Source organism: Agrilus planipennis, unplaced genomic scaffold (genome assembly GCF_000699045.2).
Source record: "Agrilus planipennis isolate EAB-ADULT unplaced genomic scaffold, Apla_2.0 scaffold4, whole genome shotgun sequence".
Taxonomy (NCBI): Eukaryota; Metazoa; Arthropoda; class Insecta; order Coleoptera; family Buprestidae; genus Agrilus; species Agrilus planipennis.
Genome location: NW_020442463.1, coordinates 2958785 through 2980071, shown reverse-complemented (window position 1 = coordinate 2980071; position 21287 = coordinate 2958785). Strand labels below are relative to the sequence as shown.

Sequence of the window (21287 nt, the reverse complement as noted above, 5' to 3'; positions counted from 1 at the left end):
ATGTCGAGACTACAAAAATATGTGTCTCCATTTAGGCNTCAAATTCATTTCGGTATTAGGTTTTGTTTGTCCTAATTTGTCAATAAGCTTATTCATGCCTTCTACAAGCAAATGATTCATGCGTAAAATATCGGGCGAAGACACCACTCGAATGCCGCTTCAGGGTAACGTTATCTCTAGCTGTTTCAGGAAAATCACTCCTAAATTTCCTAACAGCAGGTTCAGGTTCTTCCAAATCTGAGCTGCTTTCCATTTTTTTTTATCTACGACACTGATAAGATTGGACTGGGCACAATCCCACTCCTGATTTCAGAAAAATTCAAAGAAAAACTCTTAACACTTAACTTCTATTTATTTAAAAATTATATTGTAATTAACAAGCATGTCGCGCTAAAACAGAAGGTTCCGTAATACTGGCCGTCTCGACTGAATATTTCACTTGTTGGTCGTCAATGCCACCCATAATCAAATTTACTTTATCCGAATTTTCAAGCGAAATTTGCATTTGATTGATTAATCCTAATTTCTCAAAAGCGTATTCATAGAGACTTTGATTTGGTTTTGGTTTACAAGAAAACATTTTAAACATCGCCGTGTGAAGATCTCTTTTAGTTTCAAAATTGTCCAAAAGCATGGCTTTCCATTCGTTCCAAGTATACGTATGTGAGTTTCTAACCCTTGATACCACACTTTCGCCGGGCCAAGCAATTTACTGAGAGCTAAATTACAAGTTGTTCTATCTGACCAGTTATACATTTATGCGTATTCATCTACCGAGTGTAACCATTGATCCACATTGTTTATAAGTGGATCAAAGGAAGACACTATTTCTTTAGAAACATTCAAATTCATTTCGGTATTAGGTTTTGTTTGTCCTAATTTGTCAATAAGCTTATTCATGCCTTCTACAAGCAAATGATTCATGCGTAAAATATCGGGCGAAGACACCACTCGAATGCCGCTTCAGGGTAACGTTATCTCTAGCTGTTTCAGGAAAATCACTCCTAAATTTCCTAACAGCAGGTTCAGGTTCTTCCCAATTCGAGCTGCTTTCCATTTTTTTTTTTTTTAATCTACGACACTGATTGGACTGGGCACAATCCCACTCCTGATTTTAGAAAAACTCAAAAAACTCTTAACACTTAACTTCTATTTATTTAAAATTTATATTGTAATTAACAAGTATTTTAAGTAAAGTCAACTATGTCTCTTGAAAGGTTGATCAAGAATAATCCAGCCCCTCATTATTATTCTATTTTATTCGCCTCCAATTGTTGCCATTCCTTCCGTCTAGTATTAAGCCTTTAACCTACTTATTACTTTATAAACATTGCCGGCGCGTGTGCCATATTTGGTTACATTCCACGTGGTTCGCCTGGATGACGTCGCCTACCATGTCCATTAGCTAACANTAAACATCCGACAACGAGTCTGGTTGTGATTCATTCCAATATCTTAGAATAATAATTCCTAAAGAACAAAACTATTTGAATTATACAGCCTCTCACACAACAGTCAATATTTAACTAGTAGTTCGCAAAAAATACAGGACATCGTATTCGAAAACTTGTTCCGGCTCTAGATATAAACATGTGTTGGCGACATTTTCCCTCCCGGTCGTCTCCGTCCTCGGCAGTTTTAAATTATGGGACACGAGCATGTAAAAACATTGAAATATAAACATAAACAGTCTGGAGTTTCGAAGCCAACGCTATCGAAAGGGGTTTGGTGCTTTTTGAGGATTCATTCTGATATAGTCTTTTCGAATATAGAGTCTAATTAGTAAGAGTTTCATTATTCTTGTTATTTTAAGAAAAAGGAAAAAAATAAAGGTTTTGTAATTCTTCGTTGTGAGTGTTATTGTTATTGATACAATTATCTAACATAAATCTCATTTTTCGACGAAACTTTTGGAAAGCATAGTTTTTAATGGTTACATTTTTTGTTGTAGAATTCTATAAAGGGTTATAACTGGAAATGTGCAAAAAGGTTTTTTAAAAGTATTTAAATAAAAAATGCAAATACTTTTTTGATTTGTTATTTCAAAATAGAAAAAATAGATTTCCTTTTCGTATTTTAAATGCTAAATACAAAATACGCATTTTCAAATAAATTACTTTCTTGTAGTACCTATTTAATTTTCTACATTTACTCATCATAAGGTCATCAGTCTTTAGACTGGTTGGACACGTACCTCCACTCNACACGGGCATGTAAAAACATTGAAATATAAACATAAACAGTCTGGAGTTTCGAGGCCAACGCTATCGAAAGGGGTTTGGTGCTTTTTGAGGATTCATTCTGATATAGTCTTTTCGAATATAGAGTCTAATTCTTTTTCTAATTAGTAAGAGTTTCATTAATTTTGTTATTTTAAGAAAAAGGAAAAAAAATAAAGGTTTTGTAATTCTTCGTTGTGAGTGTTATTGTTATTGATATAATTATCTAACAAATACAATCTGTGAACAGCGTTTCAATAACAAATCTCGCTTGCTCACTCAAGTACTACTGCCTAGTGACTTCTATCAGCAACTGACTCATTACATTTTTAAAATTTGTTCCCATGGAATAAAAAGGTTCCAAGGACAATATATGCCGTTTGCACACTTTTTACAATATACAGGTCTGCAGAGAGTCTAAACAATATATTAATTCTGCGAAATGCCGATAAGTAATCCCGCCGACCTGTACATTGCGCACATCTATTACATGTGTATGCTAAAACAACCTTAACAATAACATTATAAAAGAAATACAGTTCATTACATAAAAAATACAACACGTATTTTCAAAATACTTTCTGACGTGACAACGTCTTATAATTCGATGGAGCCGGCTGCACGCACGAAAAAACATGACTCATGCGGCGTTACCTCGCTCTGAGGCGTTCCATTTAAGGCTTGAAGGGCAAGCGAGAGCACGGAACGAGGCACAATTGGCCTCCGCGTTCGGCAGCGTTCGACATCTGTCTCTCCTATTTGAGTGAGCGATGCGTCCGCGTGGACAGCTGCTATACAATAATACATTTCCATTTACCTCCTCTATATCCATACAAAATATCTATCAAACAAATAAAATTAAAATTTTCTTTTGAAAAATGAAACCATTCCAACAGTATTTTCTTATGACGTTGTCACGTTCAATTATCGTCAGTAAACCGACTTTACAGACAACCGATTTTTTGACGTGACAACGTCTTATAATTCTATGGAGCCGGCTGCACGCACGAAAAAACATGACTCATGCTGCGTTACCTCGCTCTGAGGCGTTCCATTTGCAAGTGTGCAAGCGAGAGCGCGGAACGAGCGACAAAGAGGCACAATCGTCCTCCGCGTTCGGCAGCGTTCGATATCTGTCTCTCTCCTGCTTCCTACTTGAGTGAGCGATGCGTCCGCGTGGACAGCTGCTATACAATAATACATTTCCATTTACCTCCTTCTCTATATCCATACAAAATATCTATCAAACAAATAAAAATTAAAATTTTCTTTTGAAAAATGAGACCATTCCAACAGTATTTTCTTATGACGTTGTCACGTTCAACTATCGTCAGTAAACCGACTTTACAGACAACCGATTTTTTTTTTCAAATAAATACGTTTTTGTAGAAACTATTTAATATTCTACATTTACTTAAAAATAAAATATATTTTAAGAAACCTTTGCAGGCATTTGCTCATTTTTTAAATATTGGATTTTTTCTAGACTAATAGTGGTGTTTGCATTATATCACCAGCTGGGAAGATTCAGTATGATTTATATTTTTCTGTTTAAAGTGATTGAGATATGGTTTTTATATTGTTACGATGCAAAAGTCGATAATCACTTGAAAATTAGATTAGAATGTAAATTCTTTCTAATTTGATTTTTAGACTTGCACGTAGTCTTTTAACAGATAACTATTGCTTCTAGCACTAGTAATATTAACCAATAGTCCGCTCGTCAAAGAGAACACTTAATTAATTAATAATTACACTAGAAAAATAGTAACTGGAGACCGTAATCGAAAGACTCAATACGTTTTAACCGAAGTATTAGGTCAAAACGAAATACAGAACTGAAGGGTAGTTTTACAAAAATAAGCTTATATACTAAGGGCCTACGTGACTAATAGAGATAGTGATAATACTCAAGAAAGTAAACAAATATAGAGATGTCTACAACGTAACAATATATTTTTGTTCAAGTTTCTTCAGTTCAGCAACAAATAATTCTTCAAGACAATGATGACAAAATAGTTTGTTTAGCGCGAACGATCAGATCCAAAATAGGGTTGCAAATAATTATTAATTATGTAAAATCAACGTCAGTCATTTTATATCAAAATATTTACAACCCCATTTTGTTTCTGATCTTTTACACATTGTAATAGGAGAAAGGAGTGGAATCCTAAGTTTCATTTGCTTCGGCTTCTTCTAATAAGTTCTTTGAATGGTTTTCTAAGAATTTTGGATTACGCGCATTTATTAGCACACCACTATATCTTGTAGTTTTCAGTTTTATACAGCTGGCATATATTAATTCGATAATGTTTTGCGGGCTGTTTTGTCGTAATTCATAGAATTTCGTAGTTTCTTGCTCGTTTAGGAACAATACGATAAGTGGTGATTCGGCAGGTGCTGAAATCAATTTGGAACTTCAAAATTCCATGGACCATGACACTGAACCCGGAAAACAATATCGACCTAATATTTTAGCTCCAAAATATTATTTCCAAAGAGTTTAGCATTTTTAGGACTCTCTTCAGTTGTTCCATTTTTAAGCCTCTAATATCTTCAACAGCCAATGCGAGCAACTTTTATTCATCATTTTATATAATGTTTGATCAGTGATACTAGCAAAACTTTAAATGGCAAAAATGTATTTTTCATTTTATAAATAGACAGTACGTTTGGAAAAGTATTTTGAATAAAATACAAAATGCATTTCTCAAAAAAGTATTTAATTGCAGGCCAAAGCTACATAACCTAAAATGGCAAAATTGCGTGGAAGTGCAAGCGACTAAACAAGCCATCCTTGTATAACTGAATATATTTTCTGGATATGCACCATATGATTCCAGACTATTTTTATAACCCTATTTTTAGATGTATATGGACGAAACCGTCATAGATGCAACACCCTGCATAATGGGAATTGCCTTAATCCGTCCCTGGCGTGGGGCGACCTGCGATCCACACCTGTAAAAAGCTTGAAGCACATTTAACTTTCGAAAGAGATTTTTTGCAGACATTTGAATTTGATTGGTATGTGAATTCTGGCGCTTGAAAGAATATTTGAACTTGGTTGGTTGACAAATTATCCGTACGAATGGGGACGAAGTTGTAAATGGGAGTGAACACATATGCATTATACAGGGGAATTTGTGGCTAGTCGTTTGAGTGGCACGTGAAGTGATTCTCTGTTTCTTTAGAATTGGCTACAAAAGTGGAAGATAAATAAAAAAGTTCACCACTTTCGGAATAATTAAAGAATATATCACTTCAATGACAAAGTATTTACGACTTGGTCACCAAGGTATGTTTATTCCTTAATGTTTTTATTATAAATATAATCAAACAGCAATCATTGAAAGATAAACATAAACAGTCTGGAGTTTCGAGGCCAACGCTATCGAAAGGGGTTTGGTGCTTTTTGAGGATTCATTCTGATAGTCTTTTCGAATATACAGTCTAATTATTTTTCTAATTAGTAAGAGTTTCATTAATTTTGTTATTTTAAGAAAAAGGAAAAAAAATAAAGGNTTAAGGCATTTGTGATATTAATTATAGATTCATTGCATGTGTATGGTACTAACAAAAAAAATTCCTTTTTCAACGCATAAAAGTACGGATTTTGTTTAAAGATTGGATAGGATACAAAATAAATAATAAGTGGTTCGAAATTATAACGATAGCACAGATAAACGGGGATGGAATAAAAAAGATATGTTTAATAAAAGGTAGTATAAATTTACCATTATCTAAACATATAGCCTGTTTTTTTTTTGGCAATACTGTAATAAGTGGCATCAAATTAATAAATTATAAAGACAATACAGATAAATGGAGTAGATTTTAATCAGCTTATCGATTAATATTTTTTTATTATAAAATAGGCGAGATGAGTTGGTAGGACCACCTTCTCAAGCATGAAGGTCTAGTCAGACATATTAGAGGCAGAAACAGGAGTTAAGAGGGGTAGAAGTAGACCTAGACTGGATTACTGTTCGCAAATAGTTAAGAATGTGGGTTATTCTAGTTTTAGGGAAATGCGAAGTTTAGCTAAGGATATGAAAGAGTGGAGGTACGTGTCCAACCAGTCTTTGGACTGATGACCTTATGATTACGGCTAACAAGGATCTACTTAGTTGGTGTATTAATCCATTTGTAGGTATTTTTGCGCCCGTTTTATTTCAATTCTGTAAAAGTTATTTGATCGATAAGATAAATAGTATGCGTTTATCAAAAAGTTGATAAGTTATAAAGAAATACATTGTCACAAGCTTGGGTACATATATAATTTAATGTGATAAAATGTAAGATGAATATTTAGAATAGAAATATTCGTAATCTTATGCCAATAAGATTATATTCCTATAAATATATTGTACAATATAATTTTCACCAGTGCGTTTGGTTTTTATAATTCATATCGAGAAGTAATAACTGTTGAACAATGCTCTCTTTCGCGACTAGGTATTAGATTTCACAGTAAATGAAAGCTTATACATATTATTATTACACATGGCTTTATCGTCGTGCTGATTACCAAAGAAAAACAACTTCAAGAACATCCATAGTCATTAGTTGACATTGCTATTTTTGCGTGGTTTTTGCATGAATGAGGTAAATTGTTGCATTATACACGTTGCTGTTGGGATAAAATAAAACACGTTGAAAGTTCTTCCGGGAGCTTTATTTTTATTACATGTAAAAATTCACGACGACTTTTAAAATATATTGTAACGTTAAACTAAAACTCATCTCTTTGTTAAAACAAGCTCGGTCAGGCATGCTAATCTGATATTAGGTCATTATAAAATCTTATAAGGTTACTTATATCTAGGGTTGCCACCCGTACTTTATTATAAAGAGAATAGAGAAATAATGGAAATTGTTGTATTGTAGACGTTTTTATATATATATATATATATGGGAGATTCTACGTTAAGAGGTACTAATGGTGTCTAAATGAAAAAACCATATATTGGTTGAAAATGACGAACATACATAATGATAAACAACGTTTACTTTGTTGCCAGTAAATTTCAATACCTTAATTAATATTGTTTAGCTATAATTGCATGTTAACCTTGAAAAATGTATCTACCCTGGCCTGTCCCTTTACTGTTTCGCAAAGAAGTCTGTGTAATTTAATACATTTCTAATTAATTAGAANCGTTTACTTTGTTGCCAGTAAATTTCAATACCTTAATTAATATTGTTTAGCTATAATTGCATGTTAACCTTGAAAAATGTATCTACCCTGGCCTGTCCCTTTACTGTTTCGCAAAGAAGTCTGTGTAATTTAATACATTTCTAATTAATTGGAAATTTCAGCATTATTTATTTCATAAAGAAGCCTTAGTAACAATGGTAAAAATGAAATTACTTCTATTTTCTTTAAAAAAAAAGTACGCAATTTTTGCCCCTCATATTTTAAGTCTCATACCCTGGACATTTTACATCCTTTAAAAAATGTCGATAAAGTACGTGTCGTTAAAGATTTTAAACTCTTACACCCTTTTTTCTATTGTTTTCTCAACCAATAGCTTAAATATGGCCTCACGCGCTTCTCTATTTCTTAGTCGTTCCCCGAAATTTCTGTTCCCTATTTTTCATCATTCTCTGTGTAATTCTACTTAACACTTTTAACGCATGAGAACTCAAAGCAAATTGTTCCAAAATTCTCCCAAGTTCCCAACTATCCTCGCCTCACATTTTTTGGTACACCCACACCCCTTTACTCCGTTTACAACCACCATGTTGAACTAAATTTGAACAAGAAACTAGAAAGTTGAAATTAATATGAATATGTAACTCTTCCTTTACTCTAAGTACTTAGAATTCACCTCAACACATTTAATTTCACTTACCCTCTGCAATTTATCGAATAAATTGTTCCTATACATTTAACTGCCTTATTTTAATAATGATTTGTGTAATCTACCCCATCTTCTGTGGAACGTAGAAATTGCATGTAAGACTGTCGCCTTTTTCTGAAATTAATTAAATTATAGGGGTATTTTTTTACATATCGATGAGAAAAATTACATTTTTTGTTGCGGACTATCTGTCTGAAGTTCGGAGTTAAATTGGTGCAAGCTATTGACATTCTGGAGATCAGTAAGTCGAGATCGAAATTTATTGATGGTCAAATAAACCGAAACGTTACAAAAACATATAGTTGTGTAATTAATATTGGCAGAGTTCTTATTTTCAGGTGATAAATAAAACAACTTGATAGAGTTGGAGTAATTTTATTCTAAGTTTTGAAAACGACTTAATCGAACGGTCTCACAGTTTTAACTAACTAATACATTTCTTCAGTAAATTTTTCTAGCATTAGCTTTGTTAGTTTGTGACACTCGAGATTTTGTCACGTTCGAATTTCAAGAGCTTAGACTAATCATCTATACATCATTATGAATTGGATATAAATTTAGTCTATTAAATAAACATAACGGGTTCATTTTTGTTAATGAACTCCAATAATTAATTGACCGCCACCCTGGAAAAAAATACATAACTTATACAATTTAGCATGTGTGTTTGCGCACCCCTAATTGTTGGTGCCATACATTGACCCGACGAATTTGCAAGTCTTACTTAAAAGACATGGTCATATACTATAAACTAAAAAAACGTAAACGTTCTATTGGTTATTAGAAAATACTACAAATGGCGCAGTAAACGCCATCTGTAACACGATGCTACATTTTAGAATTACGTATGCTAGAACAAGGTCCACTTGTGTGGATATCTACTTGCTGAAAACGAATCCCCGCGTAGCCAACCTCAACGTGATAGGCACGTTAGCTTAATCGAATAAAATAATTCGAAGTGGTCTGTATTTTGTCGAAACTGCCAGACGCGGATCGCGATTTCGATCTTTTTGGATCTCATCAGCGCGTCGCAGGCAGCTCCGACAGAACACAGACCAACCCTTACCTGCTGTTTTAACAGTGCGTTTTAGAAAATACTACAAATGGCGCAGTAATTATTAGAACTTGTACGTAAGAAGGGGATGGAGGAAGTATTTAAGCTGGTTATGCGTTTTTACGCATCAGTTCCTTGTTTGTTATTTGCCCTATTTTCTAAATGTTTGCGTGCGGTTCATTCCAACAATGATTGATTTTTATACAGGTCCTTCCCTTTCAACGGTTCAATCGTACGGTTTAAGTATATGCCAGAAGTATCAATTGACAGACGCTCAATTTACGCGACTACTTGACCAAAAAAATGTGTTAGTTGTATTTTTAATCAAATACGGAGTTGTGTTCTGCCATACCCTGTGCCCTAATTGCAATAAAAGATTGTAATTAAAAGAAGTTGGGAAATAGTGGCGATACGACTGTCGACGCCTGTGTCGAATACCCATTGTCTAGGCGTGCACGTTGGTATCCATTTATCTTTCCTGAAATGCCCCCAGTTAAGTAAGATTTAATTGTTGTACATATTATTTTCAGTATTCATCAATCATCATCATATGTACCATTAGATTTAATAATATTTAAGTAATGCAATTTAGATATTTATTTCATTCCATCATTTTAATATTTGTATGTTTCAATAATTTATCTTGAAACGAGTTATCTATATACCTAGAAATTGTCACTGACTTTCAAAATTCCTGAATATTAATTTTTATGATACTGTCCGCTACCTGCAAGGGGACGGTTCTTGTAACTAGGGTCGAATGATGCTCTGATTTGTCAACCCCCTCTAAAATTTTGTAGTTAGTAAGTAACACCTAGTTTTTGTATGACTGCGATTTAAGTTGTTCAACAGTAAACATACTATATAACTGCTCTTACAATTATCTTAGTTTTGAAGTTTTGTACTTTTGAGTCAAAATCTTCGTATTCTAAATATATTTGTTAAGTTTTTAATATCCAACGTTGAGTGTCGTTAACTAAATTCGAGTTTTGGAATTCATATGCAATCTAACATCCCCGAGTCCATTACGCCCATCGAGAAACTAGTCTTTCATCGAAAACTGTGGTGGATTGGTTCTCGTTTATAAGGGAGGTTCTGATCGACAGGGTACAACACCGATCGGAAAAATTAGATGAACCGGGAAGATAGTGAAAATTAACGAGGCTAAGTTGGGAAAGCGGAAATACAACCGGGGTCATCTTCTTCGCGGACAATGGGTACTCGGCGGAATCGAACGGGATGAACGCGGTTCAAATCAGGGAGAAATGTTTCTCGCTCCAGTGCCGGACCGATGTGCGGAAATTTTAATTAACATAATTGTTAATTATGTGTTGCCTAGTTCGACAATTATAACTTATGGTTGGCGTAGTTACAATTCGTTGACTGAACATAACTACCGCCATCTCACCGTCAACCACGAACTTAATTCGTTGACGTACGGCCCTGGTGCACACACGCAAAACATTGAACGTTCGCGGGTGCAACTGCGTAGGCATGTGTGCAGGGCCGGACTTGTGGGAAAACATTTAGCGTCGTATCTTGCCGATAGCATTTTTCGTAGGGTGGCTCCCGATCTTCGGTTGCGACGGCATTTTTTTTTTTGGCAGGCAGTTGCCCCCCTTCTGCGGAATACCCCTTACGTTAAGTAAGTTGCATGTTACATTTTGCTATTTTCATAACACAATTTTGGTTCCTCTCCAGCCATACATTCTTTATTACGTAAAGTATAATTCTTCACCCTTCCCCCTCATTGCTCACATTAACCAACCACTTTTCCTGCAATAACCACACTTATTTACAACATTCCACTGCATTTCTAATGTGAACTACTCTTCCCCCTTCACCCCCTCATTACATTTTTCACTTTCTTCACATCTCCTCAACACCAAATAACACCTCACTTGTACAATACAACAATTTACCTCATTTCTGCAACACGCAAAAACAGCAATGTCAACTAATGTAAAAAAACCTAGGAAACATGTTTTATTTGAATTTTTTTTTGATTAAGCTTACAGTTTGGCTGCAATGAGCATATTGCGAACTTTTTATTTTCTATAACCTTTTCTCATTTGGAGTCATATTTAACATGGCTACCATTTATACGAAAGCTTATTTTTTATTTGTTTAAACAATCTGTATAGTGTAAATTATATCTCGATAATACAGACTATATTGCATTAAAATAGGGAACAAGTTTCGTTTGAAAAAGTTTTTGATTAAACTTTCAGTTTAGCCGCACTGAATATATTACGTACTTTTTGGGCCACCCTGTATATAAGAATACATCCAAATGTAATAAATTTCAGAACTGATACAGGTAACTTAGGCAATATCTACAATTACTGAATAAAATATGAAACCAAATGTAACACAGACAAACCATACCATAAGTATGATCATAGAACATAAACCAGGTAGAAGGTTAGTGCTCGGGGGTAGAACTGAAACGGCTTAAAATCTTTAGAACTATATCGGGTGATGTGACAGATGACACATACATACATAAAATTTTGCAAGGGTATATTCTTAGAGTAAAAATTTAGATATTAATTAAAATAAATAGTAATTATTAGATATATCTGTTATAGACCTATCTAATATTATAAACATATCTTTTCTTTCTACAATCGTTCTCTTCTGTTACTCTTTAAAAATCTCACTTTTACAACCTCCTTTAAAAAAATATTCCTTTCTTGCAATTTTAACAACCACCGCCTACATTTACTTCAATTAACAATAACCTTCTATAAATCGTCTCTCGCTTCGGCATTTTTCATATAATTTACCTTGAACCGGCAACCTATCCCAAAATTACAACACCCCTTCTAAATCTCTTTTATACTTTTTACTTCAAAACCTTTCTTTTATTTATATTTTTATTGCCACCGAACGTGTCTTCGTTACAGGCCGACAGTACCCTTGTCTCAAGTTTTTTTATTACCAATGCAGGTAATTATCCAGAATTGGGGCAATTTTGAAAAATCATTCAAAAAATTTTTTTTATTTATGAAATCATAAAAAACTGTCTCCCCCACCTTCTAATATCTAATTCTATTATGTATAATGACCGCAAATCGATTAAAAAAAATTTGGATCGATTTTGACATGGAGCCCCAGTTCTGGACAATTACCACAATCTCAATAATTTTGTTAGAAATTTGGTTCCTAGATTCTCATAATAACAAGATTAAAAGAAATTCTTTCTTTACTTCACTTATTTATTTGATGAATTCATAGTAACGTAAAAAAATTAAGAGGAACTTGAACTTTAACCTGAACCTGAGCTTCCATTTTTTCAATTCAATCAATATTTCCCACCACTTAGTGGGGTTATTCAAACGGGTACTTGTAGTGGGATTTTTTTGAGTTTTCACGTTTTACTAGCAATATGATTTCAAAAGAGAGAACAAAAATTGCGATAGACAAGTGTAGTTTTTAACCTGTTACAAGACACGTTTTATATTTACAACCAGAGAAATTTATATTAAGGGCGAAATGCCGAATCGGAAAAACTTTTATTGAGGGTTATTATTAATATATATAAAAGAAATTGTGAGTGCTGTCAGCACAGGGCAAAGTCCAACTCTTGCTCTCTATCATTGAGTAGCCACAAAATTGAATTTCGACCACTCGAAGCAATGGTGTTAACAGTTTCAAGGGGGAAGAACTTGTTTTAGGAAAGATATTTCTGAGTAAACAGTTAAAGAATATTTCTTAAATGTGTAAATATAGGGTCAATTGAAAAGTCCCCGGCCTGGCACATAGATGGCGGCACTAGAACTAAATCCATATGATTTTCAGTTAGTCCTAACCTTCAAAAGACGCGTCTATAAATTTGACGGCTGTCGGATCATTAGTTTGTGAATTATAGCATTTTTAGTGAAGCAACTTTTGTTATTGTGAAAAAAATGGATAAAAAGGAATTTCGCGTGTTGATAAAATATTGCTTTTGAAGATGATCACGTGTAATAAACCAGAGTTTTTGCGTCGATATGTGACAATGGATGAAACATGGCTCCATCATTTCACTCTGAAGTCCAATCGACAGTCATCGGAGTGGACTGCATACGATGAACCCGCTCCAAAGCGTGCAAAAACGCAACAGTCGGCTGGCAAGGTTATGGCGTCTGTATTTTGAAGGACGAAATCGCCGAGAAACGGCCTCATTTGCAGAAAAAGAAAGTCCTGCTTCACCAAGACAATGCACCGTCTCACAAGTTAGTGAAAACGATGGCAAAAATTCATGAATTGGGCTTCGAATTGCTTCCGCATCCACCGTATTCTCCAGATCTGGCCCCCAGCGACTACTTCCTGTTCTCAGATCTCAAAAGAATGCTCGTTGGGAAAAAATTTTCGTCGAATGAAGAGGTGATCGCCGAAACTGAGGCCTATTTTGAAGCAAAGGACAAATCGTACTACAAAAATGGTATCGAAAAGTTGGAGGATCGCTGTAATCAGTGTATCACCCTTGAAGGGAATTATGTTGAATAAAAAAAACGAATTTTGCAAAAAAAATGTGTTTTACTATTTTAGGCCGGGGACTTTTCAATTGACCTGTTATGTTTATAATGTACACAAGGATAATTTAAAAGGGTCATAATAATTTAAATATTGTTGATATTACTAATAATTTCTTTTTTGCATTGTTTAGACGAAACAATGGTCAACGATCCGCCAACTTACAACAACGCCATAACTGCAGGAGCTCCTCCACCTCCTGGTTTTGTTCCAACACCCTCAACGCACAGTAAGTACAGAAAAGAGTACAAAAGAGTAAAAATTTTTAGTTTTACATTCCTTTTAATTTAAAAAATATATATTTAATTTTGTACGTATTATATCCATAGATGCAACTATCATTGTAAGTGGGCCGCCACAAGGTTCTTTTGGACCGCGTAGTAAGATGACGGTATGTCCTTACTGCAACAGTCACATCAGCAGCAAAGTAGTTTCTAATGCTACAACTAAGACTCACTTAATTGCATTACTGCTTTGCCTTGGCTTGTAAGTATTTATATACTGTTTTTTTTTTATTAAAAAAGGTGCACAATTAGGCCAAAAAAATTGCTTTTTTGTTTCCTCGATATTCTGAGAATATTGCAGGGTAGATAGAAAATAAGATGTGCAATATACAACATACATTCCGTCATTTTAATTGAGGAGAACATACACGATAACATTATTTTACAAATTTTGAAAATTTAAATCGCAGTAGTTCCCGAAATATTGACCACCTAGTGAGACACCCTGTATATGAGTTGAAAGACAATATTCCAATTTTTTTACTGCAGCCCCTTTCCCCCACCAAACTGTAAATCCTGGATCCTGCACAGGACTGAAACAAATTTTAAAGAATAGGTCGTTTGTGTTTTTAGGGCAGTTAAAGAGATGTGAAAAAAATAGGATGTTTATGGGTGTGGGAAGTGTCGAGGGATCGCTTTATATTGCAATAAAAGGTAGTGGTAGAATAGAAAAAGAATATAAAGTTTGTCGTGTTAGTTGATCTATAATATTTATAATAAAGGAAGCAAAAAGGGAATACAATTATTGTAATTGTTTTAAAAGTATTAATAAGAAAAAAAATTTGAATTCTAGCAAACCTCTTGGTTTTAATAAAGCATCATATGCTATATTTTACGTAATTGAAATTTTCAGAATTTTGTGGTTCAAACTATCGATAGTGACTATTTGATGAAACAATAATGAAGTACTTAAATATAATAAAACAAAATGAAAATGTTTCAACTTTACTTATTGTACTCGACAAAAATTTTCCGGAAGACAGCTGATCATTTTCAACAGCAAACGAGTTTCTTCACCTTAATCTCCCCCCCCCTCATTGCAAATCCTAGCCACGCCTCTTCCAAGTATCATGTGACACTTTCTTCAAGTATGAACTAAAAACAACTCGATTTTTCTCATGATAGCCATTAATGTTTTTTTTTTTTTTAATTAATTAATAGATGTTGGTGTTGTGTGTGCTTACCGTATTGTATGGATTCATGCCGAAACCAAAATCACTATTGCCCAAATTGCGAGGTTTTCTTGGGAACATATACCAACTAACGAATTATTATTTCATATTTTTTTCAAATAAGGAACGTTGGTAACTTAGTTGCTTATGAATATTATTGGGTATTATAGTTTATAAGTTTTTTAGATTATTACTGCTGTTTTTTTTTTCGTAAAATTTTTTAATTGTATTTGTACCAAATATATTACAACTTACCCCGTATCGTATATTGGAAAGCAAACATGTTCGTATATTTTTACCATGCCCCTACCGAAAGCACTATAAATTTCGAGTATGAAAGGGCAACATCTATTCCTTCCGAGTAAGAAATCGCATTCACTTCTAATTAAGAAATGATTTTACTATCTTCCGCGTGGTTTCTAATTTTTCCACAATTACTACGCTTTTGGTGTTAAAATATATTTCTGATAAACAGTAAATGCGATTTATCACCTGGGAGGTAGTATATCAATTTCTCATAACTAAAATTCTCCCTCAGTATAATAGTAATTTCAAGACCAGTGTTTAAGGAAACTAAAATTTGCCTTCAATAATATTGATATATTTTTTTCTTTTACTTCTCCCTCCTCATGGAAATGAGGATAGTTAAATGAATGATGTCTTTTGTTAAAATTTTTTTTGTTCATTGGTGATCGACCAATTTGAAATTGGTACTGAAACACTTCTAGCTAAACTTTCTAAAACAAATTCGACAGTCATATGCATTGGATTTATATGAGTTTACAATACAAGGAACGGGAGTTAAAAACTATATCAATATTATAGGAAAATTAGTTGTAATAAGTAGTTTAGCATATATACATATCTATTTTTATTTTCTTTTTCATTTACCTGCTATAAAAAGACTGGTAGTATTTTATACGGTATGCTGTAGTGAACTAGCTTCCTTATAAGTGTTTCTACATACGTAATATACTTATATTATACTTATCTTGTATTTTAATCTTTACGGATTTATAAAAACATTGTGTAATCTACAATATAAAATAACATTTTTTAAACGTTTATATACATTAAAATTATTATATGCATTTTCATATTTGTGTTCATTTTCTCAATACCTTATGCCCTTACTGAAAGCATTACTAATAACGTGTTGTTAAAAATGAGACCAATATGCCATACCTATTTCAGTAATAAAATATTTTACGTTTACGAGTTCTTCCCCCATATCAGTCACTCTGAGCTCGAAACTGTTAGCACCATTGCTTCGAGTGGTCGTAATTTACTGTTGTGAACAATTTGTTTAATCACTTACTTTGTCTTAAAAATTGTTTGAAACACTAAATTTAAAGAAACTGTAAATAGGTATGCAACACATCGCACACTTCAGCATAAGGAATTGCTGATACTAACTTCGTAATACTGAATTGCCCTGTGCTGACAGCACTTATAATTTCTTTTATATATAATATACAGTTATAGTCATAGATAATAGATATACAAAGCGTGTATATGGTTATAGTAAAACTTGTAAATATGAAATGTATTGGTGCGTTTTTACGTCATTGTGTTATTATTTACCGTTGTGGTTTTGTATACCGTCCGGGTTTTTGTGTTAGTTTAAAAGAAGAAAATTTATTAGGAGAATCGAATTGCATTAAGTAATTGTAAAGAGTTAGAAAATGCTTTTCATGAATTGTTTTATTTCAAAACTATTAAAAGCGTAAGCAGTTTATTTTCTGCATGGATCAAGGGTGTATCACATTTTAAGTTTCTTATAATCCAAACGTTTTGGGGTGACGAAATCACACTAGCAACATGCATCTGTAGGCAGAAAAAGTAAAGAAAATATCTTAGAGTGCATGTTCATTTATGCTCTTGGTGCATACGTAATTATTAATTACCCCTCGATCAGTAAAAGAAATTTTCTTGGGTAATCTAGCAATCAAATTTGTTGCCATTAACTGAAGAAACAAAGATGCATTTACTCGGTGAATATCCGTCAACAAATTATAATAACAGTGGGAAAATTAAAAATAAATATGAATTTTCATTAAAATTATAATGTGATTGGTCGATTGTTTAAACGATTGGAACAGCGCTTTTAATATGGTCGCGTAATTCAACACCTTTCGCTCTACTAACTCCTTTATTTAACGAATTACTCTAAATAATACGACTATTATTAATAAACTACTCGTTCACTTAAATATTGGACACTATCGCTTCTTTCGTTCTTTTTAATTCACCTTCTGTCGACGCGTAATTAGAATTCGAATTCGAACTGTTAAAAAAAAAATGAAACAACCCTCAACAACACATTTCCACCAGATACTAATGCTGTTGGGTGGGCGGACTACGCCAGAAAGTAAGGCAGACCTCTTCAGCCTCCTTTCAGGTATCGTGGAAATAAGATCCGCGGTGTCCTTCCAAATAAATATAAGTGACATTTTTCAATACATATAGGTACATATGTACGACGAAAACCTTTTGTTCCAACACTATTTAGGTGGTAGTTGCTCAAGTTCTTCGGGTTTCTGCAAATCTATACCGTAATAGATTTATGTCTTACCTGGATGTTTATTATATAATTACTGTTTCATTAATTATTGTAGAATAATTATTTTTGTATGTTATATTATTTCTCTGTTGACGATTTCTTCAGAACTTAATATTTCCAAAAGCAAAGTAAAGTATTGATTCAAAACCTTCGCCAATAAGTTTTTCCGGAACCTGAATGATATTTCCCATTTTTTTTTGAAATTAGGTAATATTTCCTATCTACTGCTAAAAAGTGGATTTGGGATTTGCATAATTTGATAGTTTCAGTCTATCTTAGAGATTTAAGGATTACATAAAGTGTTCGCGCGTAAAAGCATTACTGGCTCGACGTATCGTTACTCCTTTAGACATAAACGTTTCATGACGTATGAATATTATGTGATTCATCATCATCATGAGGTCGTCGTCAGTCCTAAGACTGGTTGGACATGCACCACCACACTTTCCTATCCTGAGCTAAACTTCGCATTTCCCTAAAACTAGAACAACCCACATCTTTAACTATTTGCAAGCAGTAATGTAATCTAGGTCTACCTCTACTCCTCTGAACCCCTGTTTCTGCCTCTAATATGTCTCTGACTAGATGTTGCAGCTTATCGACTAATCTGTCCGTGACTATCTCCACGGTAATTACCAGGATTATTTCGGGAAAGTAAATTTATCTCTCACGTAATAAAATCAGGATATAACACACACCTATAATTCATTGTGCTGAAAGTCAACGAACGAATTGGTTGTTTTCTGATTTTTTTACGTATGCTCCAAGACCCATATTTTAGTTAGCAACTAAAAAAAAGTTTTTTTAAATGCGCTAATCTGGCGAATACACAGTTGATAAAAGCCAGGTGTTTTAAATTTTTGCGCCCCTAAAACTTTTCCGTCCAATACCCTTGTCGTTGCAATCTTTTTCTATCATTTGCATGCTTCTGTATATGTTTTGTAATTCTGAACAACTTTTTCCTATAATTTTTTGGATTGAACCCTTAATTAACAGTATTGCCATTTTGAACACCTTGAATAGTTAATTAAATTTAGGCGTTGAGGTTGATCTTACATTAGAATAGTAATTTAAACCTATTAAAAAGTTTAAAATAATCTCTTCTAACGTTAGCCTTACGATTAAACGGGTTTCTGACTTTATACAGATAGTTTTAAAAATACTTGCAAAATTTAAAACGAAAGACGTGGCAACATTGCATGCGCTCCAAGTTTTTAGTTTTACAACAACTATTTTCATAGCTATTAATAATTGACAATTATGGAGCTACGAGTCCATAAGGAACATGAAATAGAAAAACTTATTTTATACATTTTATCTCGTTTTAAAAATGTGGTAGGTATATTGATTTGTTTATTATTTAAATTATTACTTTTTGCTTTTTAGCCTGTTATGTAGGTAGGAAATTTTTCAATCAATTTTAAGTATAGTGATAAAATTACAAATATCAAACACATATGGTACTTATAGCGTGAGTTTACGATTTTAATATAATTATACTTCGTTTACTTTCTCTAGCGATTTCCCCTGCCAATGTCTTGGATGCGCGCTGGCAAAATCGTAGGTAGGGAGAAAAAAGCTCATTATACTCTCGACTCTTGTTCATTAAACATACCTTTTCGTACAGTACCTGCCAAAAGTTTTGTTTAATCATGAATAGTAGTGGTGGTCGAAAACAATCGTTAAAGCCATTAATATGTTTCTTAATATAAATAAACATTTCGTTGATACTTTCAGTATTAATTGGTACCAATAACAGCACATTTGAGCAATGCAATTTTAGTGGATGAAACGGTCAACTTTTCCGTGCAGTACTGTATGGATTATACGCTCCTCACCGGTTAAGAGTTTGGCTGAGAGTTGTTTCCTTTCTTTTCTGGCATAGTGCTGTTCTTTTCTACTTTGCACCGGTCAAACTAAAGGTCACATCGCTAGAGAAACTAAACAAAGTATAACAGCAAGTTAATAATTTAATATTGCATTGTCAGACAGTTCTGAGCTGTTTCACGTTTCAGGCCTCTAGCTCAGCGTTTCTTAAACTTTTTGATAGGTACGACTTTTTTAATATTTACGTGAATGTAATATTCTTATGAATNAAACAATCATTAAGTCTTGTTCAAATGGCCGTTCAAAAAATCGCAACTTTTTGCCAACGGATCTTCGCCAAAACAGTTGAAATCGTTGAAAGAAAGTAATAATTATTATAAATATTAAATAATTTGGTGGAAACTATTATAACAGGAAGTAACAGCATTGGTCCACCAAAATTCTGCCAGATGAGAAATCATCACTAATATATTATCAGAACCGATATGTATTAGTGAATCCACTGCAGAAAACCTCAAAGTAATCAGGAAAAATTGTTACCACTGTTACTCTCTTGTCGGGAATCGAACCCGGATCCTCTGATTTTACGCACAAGTAATTTACCACTAAAGCTACAAGGAGGTGATATAACATAGACGGTTGATACGAAATTGCGGAAAGAATACAAAAAGACACTGCTATTACATTAATTATGAGTACTGTCAGTATCATTAGTGTTAGTATCATTAGTATCAGTATCATTGGTACCAGTATCATTAATATCAGTAATTAATAATATCATCAGTTGTTTATATCAGAAGTTTTCGGTTGTGTATATTGTAATCTTCATATTAATTTAAGGAAAGAGCGAAGATAAAGATAGGAGACGAAAAATTAGAAGAAATGACTGATATTACGTATCTAGGAAGTTAGATAAGTCAGGACGGAAGGAGTAGTGGGGATATAAAGCAGAGGATAGCGTAGGGTCGAGTTGTCTTCAATAAAAAGAAATCACTACCATGCTCGCGAACAGTTAATTTAGAAATTTGAACAAGATTATTAAAGGTGTAATGTTTGGAGCGTGTCGCTGTGTGTGTACGAAACAAGGATGGTGAGCTCGGTGGAAAAGAAAAGGTTAGACGCGTTCGAAATATAGTGTTTCAGGCGAATAATGAGAATATTGTGGATAGAGAAGGTTAGAAATGAAGAGGTATTAGCAAGAATAGGAGAACAGAGAACTCTATGGAAGTCAATAAAAAAATAGGCGAGATAAGTTGGTAGGAAACCTTCTCAGACATGAAGGTCTAGTCAGAGACCCATTAGAGGTAGAAACAGGAGTTAGGAAGAGTAGAGGTAGACCTGCATTACTGTTCACAAATAGTTAAGGATGTGGGATGTTCTGGTTTTAGGGAAATGCGAAGATTAGCTCAGGATAGGAAAGAGTGGAGGTCCGTGTCCAACCAGTCTTAGTACTTACGACATTATTATGATGATAAATTTAAGTTGGTTAATAGATTTTTTTGTGTAACTGCAGAATTAATGAACGTATTAATATTTATTAATAATTGATTAATTAATCTTATTAATTAAACTTCGAGTTTTCTTCATGTGGTATATCAGTAGAGGGAGAAAATGAAAGAGGAAAATTTACCTAAATATTAAAGCGATATTTACAATTTTTCCCACCAGCCCGTTGCTTTGTAAGCGAAAATAATAAAAATTACAATTTGGACCCGAATTTGTACAAATAAAATCCCAGAAGAAATAAATTTACTCGGTATTTTAGTTGATATTATAAATT

The 21287-nt window shown here is 33.5% G+C and overlaps 1 protein-coding gene across 1 annotated transcript; it reads left to right on the top strand.

Annotated features, from left to right (window-relative positions):
* Nucleotides 1-5342: 5342 nt before the first annotated feature.
* Nucleotides 5343-15918, top strand: LOC108745185 (lipopolysaccharide-induced tumor necrosis factor-alpha factor). Its single transcript, XM_018481308.2, has 4 exons — nt 5343-5517; nt 13795-13890; nt 13991-14147; nt 15107-15918. Exons 1-4 carry the CDS (start codon nt 5487-5489, stop codon nt 15207-15209), a joined length of 387 nt encoding a protein of 128 aa, XP_018336810.1. The 5' UTR covers nt 5343-5486; the 3' UTR covers nt 15210-15918.
* Nucleotides 15919-21287: the final 5369 nt, after the last annotated feature.